This window comes from Protobothrops mucrosquamatus, unplaced genomic scaffold (genome assembly GCF_001527695.2).
Source record: "Protobothrops mucrosquamatus isolate PMUCROS unplaced genomic scaffold, P.Mucros_1.0 scaffold154, whole genome shotgun sequence".
NCBI lineage: Eukaryota > Metazoa > Chordata > Lepidosauria > Squamata > Viperidae > Protobothrops > Protobothrops mucrosquamatus.
The window spans coordinates 375,391-382,640 of record NW_015386518.1 but is presented as its reverse complement, the minus strand read 5'-3'; the positions used below and the strand labels follow the sequence as shown (position 1 = coordinate 382,640).

General features: G+C 51.1%; 1 protein-coding gene across 1 annotated transcript in view; it reads right to left on the bottom strand.

The window, feature by feature from the left end:
- INTS3 (integrator complex subunit 3) overlaps positions 1 to 6,584 on the bottom strand; it is a 21,378-nt gene extending 14,794 nt beyond the window's left edge. Inside the window, exons 1-7 of the mRNA XM_015813343.1 lie at positions 6,453 to 6,584; positions 3,757 to 3,840; positions 3,506 to 3,589; positions 2,560 to 2,673; positions 2,025 to 2,109; positions 1,632 to 1,698; positions 501 to 504 (exon numbers count right to left, since the gene is read on the bottom strand). Of these exons, the coding sequence (XP_015668829.1) occupies positions 501 to 504; positions 1,632 to 1,698; positions 2,025 to 2,109; positions 2,560 to 2,673; positions 3,506 to 3,589; positions 3,757 to 3,840; positions 6,453 to 6,584 (570 nt within the window). The remainder of the gene's footprint in view (positions 1 to 500; positions 505 to 1,631; positions 1,699 to 2,024; positions 2,110 to 2,559; positions 2,674 to 3,505; positions 3,590 to 3,756; positions 3,841 to 6,452) is intronic.
- Between the last annotated feature and the right edge of the window lie 666 nt (positions 6,585 to 7,250).

Here is a 7,250-nt window from a genome sequence, read left to right as displayed (position 1 = left end):
TTACAATATCATTTTGAGCAATTTCCACACCTTCTTCTACTTTTTCCAGTCTATCCTCCCTCCTTCCATTGATTCATATCTATCTATCTATCTATCTATCTATCTATTTATCTATCTATCTATCTCCTTCCTTCCTTCCCTCCCTCCTTCCATTGATTCATATCTATCTATCTATCTATCTATCTATCTATTTCCTTCCTTCCTTCCTTCCTTCCTTCCTTCCCTCCCTCCCTCCCTCCCTCCCTCCCTCCTTTCATTGATTCATATCTATCTATCTATCTATCTATCTATCTATCTATCTATCTATCTATCTCCTTCATTCCTTCCATCCTTCCCTCCCTTCCTTCCATCCATTCATCTCTATTTGTATCTATCATCTATCTACATAATCTATTCCTTCCTTCCTTCCTTCCTTCTTTCCTTCTTTTTCTCCCTTTTCCTGTTCCTTCCTCCCTCCCTTCCTTCTGCTCCCCCTTTTTCCAAAGAAATGTTCACTTTGCTTTCCTAAGGGGGAATTTTCAGGGTACATTTTACGTTCCATGTTGAAATTAGCAACCAGCCAACCTCTTGTTAAAAAATGTGCAGCTTTAAAGCATTTTCTCCTCAGTTGAAATGCCCTTCCTGGCCACCTGGCACTAGATGGCATTGTGGGCTTAGCTGGGGGACCCAATTTATCCTCTGCACGGGGAAAGTAAACAGCGGAGAGCTCTTAACAGCCCCCCCTCCCTCGCTGCTTAAACAGCCGGATTGTATTGCCACAGCAACAAGCCAGGTTCCAAACAGGAATGGCTTCTGCAGATAAAACAAATGTTAAATTAGAATGTTAAATCAGCGCTTCCAGGAAAAGGGGGATCAAGACAGGCCATAGTTAAAATTTAAGATCCCCTGCTTATGGTTTTAACATTAATAGAGTGCATTTGATCTGAATGTTTCTACGAAAATAATTGCAGGTTGTTTTTCTACGATTCTGCACAAGGATCCATGAAGAAAGAACTGACCAAGATGGAGGCTAAGCCAAACTCTTTCTAAGGGGTCCTTGCACTGATGATGTTACCTAGTTTGGGTCATGAAACGTCTGCAAGGAAACCACCCAGCTCAGAGAGCACCAAGGACCCCACCGTCCTCCTCCTCTCTGCACTCCCCACCTCCTTCTAGCACTGATGCTGTTACCTAGTTGGGTCATGAAACGTCTACAAGGAAACCACCAACCTCAGAGGGTCCCCCAAGGACCCCTCATGTCAACCCCAAGCTACCAATATCCTCCTTTATTAGCAAAACCCCCTTTCTCTCTGCTACGGCAGAGAATCAGAAAAATACACACAGGTGCTGGAACCGATCCCAGCTGGGCAGAAGCCGCAGGAACCGGCAAACGTCATGAGATTAGCCGCTTGGAAAAGGATGTGTGCTAATGAGGGGAGCCAGGTAGGATAAGGGCAGGTAAAAGAAAGTGGGGGGGGAACTCTTCAGGAAATGGGAGGATTTGGGCCGGTTCAAACCGGGCAGAAGGAAAGAAAAATAAAATAATAGGCACAACCGCTCAGGCCACAAAAGCCAAGATTTGGCCGGTTTCATCTTTGGCTCTTGGGTTTGTTTTTTTAAGCTGGCTGTTCTGGCCAGGTGACCCGGCCTACCTCTGTTCCGTCAGTATGTCGAGGATGTTTTCAGCCAGCCAGATATTCTTGGAGGTGACATCTCCACCTGCCAGCAGAGGGGGGGGAGGGAAGTGAGAAAACTTTGGCCGCTAAACAAACGGTTATTAAGTGGAGGATCACAGGAAAATTGGCAGCGGGCCTGATTTCAGAGTCACCAGGTGGGGAGGTTTGAGAAGAAGCGAGGCGAACAGCCAAGGATCAAGTCAGTTTCACCTCTTTAAGTTAAGATAAATAATTCCCCACCACAACCAAGGGGAGATCAGGATCCCATCCGGCTTGAGAAGAAGCAAGGCGAACTGACAAGGATCAAGTCAGTTTCGCCTCTTGGTTAGTGGCATTCCGGAACAAACGCGGCACCCTCAGGACACCCACCTGCGATCTGTTTCATGAACGTCATGCAATTCCCATCGATGCCGAGAATCCCACTCCTCACCATCTCGCGCAGCAGCCAAACCAACTGGAGGAAAGAGAAATCACTCTGTCGTGGCGCTCAGGACGGACCGTGCGTGCGCCTAGTTACTGCGCCCTACTGACGCCCGGTCACAGCTCCAGAGGCCTCCACCAAAACTAGACTGTCCTGAAACTAAAACCGCAGTGCCAAAAAAGGGATTATTTTTTTAAGATGGGCTTTGTGTCACAAAAAAAGGAGATCGTCTCTTGGGACCACTCTAGAGATCCCAAACGCCTGGTTTTTCTTTCCCAATTTTGCTGAGGCTCCTTCCTTAAATCTCAGCCCTCTTTCCCACGATTAACGCCAGATCTTGGCAGTTCAGGAGTTCCAGAAGGGACTTCAAGTTATTCCTAAGGTCCAAATCACTTCTGGGCATAATTTGCCCCTGCCCACCCCTTGACACCCCCCCTCCCCACTTTTCAAGGGCTCCGGGAAACACAGCATCCCGCTTCCCACCTGGGTACGGCAGGAGTCTTGCAGCTTTAGGTATTTCTCCATGAGGATCTGGTTCATCTTGGTCAACACGGTGGTCAGCCCGTCTCGGCTCACCAAGGCCAGGTCTCGGTAACTCTGTGGCACGGGGGGGGGGGGGGAGACAGGACGGATAAGCCTCCTTATATTGGTAGATAAACTGACAGACTCTCAGTGGGCAGGAAGACAGGATGGAAAAGCCCCCTTATATTGGCACATAAACTGACAGCTGTCAATAAGCAGGAAGACAGGATGGAAAAAGCCCCCTTATACTGGGACATAAACTGACAGATTGACAGCTGTCAATATCCAAGAAGATGGAGCTGGAAAACTTGGGGCAGAAGTGAGGGACAGCCTGTTGCTTTGGCTCTGACGCCACCGAAATATTAGCATGCAGGAAAGGAAGAGAAAAAAATAATAATAAAACCCACTGGCTGACATGCCTCTCCATAAATGCTAATTTGTGTCACTAAATGTCACTCCACACCGGAAAAAAAAAACCAAGACGGAACTTTCCACCTTCCCCTTCCAGAGGTTAACGAGCTTCTGGAAGAAGCTTTTGATTAAATTTCTGCCCTGCACAGCCCCGGAAGCCACCAGGAAAGAGCCGAGCTCGGCCTCTGGAAATGTTAAAAGCCCGGCTTCGAATTCTGAACAGGTCCCGCTGGGCGAAAAGGGCAAGGTGCTGGTCCCTCTGAACTGCTGAGGGTTCAAGCGGCTTCTTTAACCGCTGAAAGAAGGCGGAAAAAGACTGGGAGGGTGGGGGAGTGAATGGACAGGTAGGAAGAAGAGGAAGGGGGGGGGGGGAAGAAGCCCTATGCCCCACCCCAGATGAGCTATAACGGTGGTGGGAGAGTCCAAACTTGCAAGGCTCCCAAAGAATGGAGAAACGGGGTTACTCCTAGACAAACCGGAACGAAAGTCTGGTTACCTTCTGCGCTTGAGCGGGCTCCGTCAGGATCATGGTGAAAAGACCCAGGCAGACCTCCTCGTGCTGGGGGGCTCCTTTGCACACCTGGAGGAGTAAGAAGGGAAGGTAACAGCAGAGTTGGTCGCTCGGAGGTGGGAGGGAAGGAGGGAAAAGGCACAGGAGCTCCGTTCCCACCGGCTTCGGCTGAAATCCTGGACCTCCAGAGAAGAACCCAGGTTAGATCCGAAGCCAAAGGAGCAAGGGAAACTCACGTGGGCGTTCAAGGCGTCGTTGGCCTCCCTCTCGGAGAGCCCGCTGGTCAGAGAGGACACCGTCCCCATGCATCTCTCCAGCCTCTGGAAGGGAAAAGGAGGAAAGATGGGAGCCAACTCGGAGGAACGTTCTGAAGATCTTCTTTGGATTGTGGGGGGGGGGGAGAGATGAGGGTCACACTGATGGGGGAGGGTCAGCCCAGGAGGGCTTGCCAGGAGATCCTGAGAGCAACTGTCAGGACTGTTGAGAAGGTAAAAGCTTCCCTGGTGACATCTCAAGGCTTCCACCCTTCAGAGGTGCCCTCAGCCTTGAGAAGAAAAACAGAGCTGGATGCCAAGAGAAGCCTCCATCAACGGAGACCCCCAAGGCCCAGTCAAGAATTTCAGGGGCAGCAAAATAAACCTTTTATTTATTTTTTTCTTCCTTTCGGCCTCCCCTTGTTTTTCTTCCTTTCCTTCCTTTGCCTATTTTTCTCACTTCCCATCCCTCTATTTTCTTTACTTCATTCTTTCTCCCTTCCTCCCTCCTTCCTTTCTTCCTCACTCCCCATCCTTTTTCTTTATTTCATTCTGTCTATCCATCCATCCATCCTATCATTTCTTTTTCTCACTTCCCATGCCTTTTAATTTCATTCTTTCTCCCTCCTACTCCTTCTTTCTTTCTTTCTTTCTTTCTTTCTTTCTTTCTTTCTTTCTTTCTTTCTTTCTTTTCTTTCTTTCTTTCCTGCCTTCCTTCCCTTTTTAACCTCTCTGAGGGCACCCCCCTTCCATACTCTTCCTTCACCAGCTATCCTTTGTCACACCCTTTCTCCAACCCTGTGGATCCCTCCTTGGCAGAAAGTGACACAATGGGGGGGGGGTTTGTCTCTAGGACCCCCTGAGGCTAAACCAAGCAGATTCTGGATCCTGTTGGAAACAATCCCAAAAACTTCACCAAGAAGGCAGGGCATTTAAAAAAAAACCCAACAACCCGTTTTCCTAAGCTGATTTCCAGACTCCAAACATTTGTTCTGGCAAGTGCTGACTGCCCTTCACGTCACCGATTGTGATGTTAGGCTCACACACCAGCAAATTGCTTCCCTTGTTTGGTGGCAAGTGCACCCAAAGACGCATGTTCAGGCCTTTTTACGTGCTCCGTCTCCGGTAAAGAATAATTTCTCTTTCCAGAGAACGCAATTCATCTCTTTGTAGGGAGACCTTTTATCCAGAGGTGTGCGGGTAAAATTAAGAACAACTCGGCAGCAAGAGACAGTTACAGCCACAGCTCACAGCACAAACTATGGGAAAAACACATTTCGGTAACACAACTCCGGGTTTTACACTCCTCTGCCTCAAGCAATCAACAGGCCCATTCCCCTTGGAGGGAAAAGGACCCATAATTTTCTTTTTTCCTTGCACGTATTTATATTGGTGTGTCCTTATATTGGTGTGTCCGCCTGCCCAGCCCATCAATGTGGTAAGAAAAAAATTCAGGTAGTCCCCAACTTACAAGAGTTCGCTTAGTGACAGTTCAAAGTTACAGCCGCACTGAAAAAAAGGGACTTTTGAACGTTTTCCCCAGTTATGACCGTTGCAGCCTCCTCACAGTCACGTGATCAAAATTCAGCCGCCTGGCAACTGACTCACATTTATGACGGTCGCTGTGTCTCAGAGCTACGTGATTCCCTTTTGCGACTTTCTGAGAAGCTAAAATCAATGGGGAAAGGCAGGTTCGCTTAACGGCCGTGTGACTAGTTTAACGACTGCAGGGATTCCGTTAGCAAACGTGGCCAGAAGAAAAATCACAAAACGGGGCCAAACTCCGATTTCTTACCTAGCGACATAAATTTGGGACTCAGCTCTAGTCGTATGTCGACGGTGGTATATTAATATATCCTTGATATATTTAAAAAATAAGTTTCCTCTGTGGATTAAGAGGAAGTTGGGGGGCTGTCTTTTTTTTTTGCAAAGAAAGGCTTAAAGCCAGCCTGGATGGAAACCATAAAACCAGCATCAGCTATCCAAGTTTGGAAATGAGGACATTCTCTTCCCTATCCCAGCCAGGATCAAAACACCACCCGCCTGCGTGACACCGAGACACCCACACACCATGCCTGCCACAAACACAATCACAGCCCCAGCTAGGGGGGCTCCAGCAACAGCTGCTCCTCTTCTCCTGCCAAAGAGGCCGAGAGAGCAAAGGAGGAGGAGGAGGAGGAGGAGGCAGCCCTGCCAAGCCAGGCAAAACTTCTGGTTTCTGGGCTGTTTGTTGGAAAGGGGTCCCTGACCATCCAGGGGCAAAGGAAAGGAAAGAGGAAGAGGAGGAAGAGGAAGAAATAGAAACACGAAGGAGGGCAGAAGGAGAGGAAGATGGTGACAGTAGGAGGAGAGGGAGGGAGGGAGGGAGGAGAGGGAGGAATAGAAGAGAAAAATGAAGGAGGAAGGCGATGAGGGTGATGAGGATGACAGCAGGAGGAAGAAGGGAGGAAAGGAGGAGAGGAGGGGGAGAGGGAAGAAGAAGAGGAAGAAGAGGAGGAAGAGGAAGGGGGAGGAGGAAGAAGAGGAAGAGGAAGAAGAAGGAAGGAGGAGAATGGCAAAACCAAGCACCCTGCAGCCTCCTCAGGCTCAGCTCTTCCAGCCTGGGGAGGCCAAGCAGAGCCTGAGAAGCCCCCTCCTCTCTGCCCACTCACAGGAGAGCCCCCCCCCCAAATACCCACCTCTTCCAACTCATCCTTGGCATCCAGGCTGGTGTAGATCAGCAGCTTTCCTGCTCCTCCTCCTCCTCCTCCTCCTCCTGCAGCCCCCCCAGCCGCAGCCCCGGAGCCCCCTTTGCCCTTCTGCATCTCCATAGGGGGGGAGAGGGGGGGCGCCCCCCCTTCCTGCCCCTCAGCGAGCCTCTGCCCTCTCCCCCGGGGGGGGTTAGGAAGGGGAGGGGGCAAGAAACAGGGGAGCCCCCCACTCACCCCCCCAGGCTTTGGGGGGAGGATGGAGAGCACCCACTGGAGGGGGGGTCAGTGGGGGGGTGCAGACAAGGGGGGCCCTAGCCTAACCCCCCCTCGCCACATGGACACCCCCTATCTCCCTGTTGGGGGGGGCAGGCCCACTTTTCAGCCTGGGGGGCAATAGAGGGGGCTCCCTATTTGGGGAGGGGGCTCCAGCTACTATGGGGGGGTCTATATTAGGTTGTGTTTAACCACTGAATTGGGGGGGGTCTTTCAAGGGTGATGGGCCAAGGGGGGGGCTGTCCTGCTCCTAAGGGGCGGGGCTTAGGGGCTGGGGGCTCCCGGGGGCGGGGCTTCCGCCCCAGGAGGCGAGGCTTGAGTGGCGGGGCTGGTTGGGGAGCCTCTGGTGAGGCGCTGCGCCCTTTTTCGGGGGCGACGAAAAGGGGGTACAGAAAAGAGGGGGGCTCTACGCCTGTGGGGGGGGAGAAAAGGGAGGGGGGAGCGTGCGCCGCCTCGCCCCCCACCCAGCAGCACAAGACCGGAAGTCAGAGCTGGGGGACGAGCGAGTGTGTG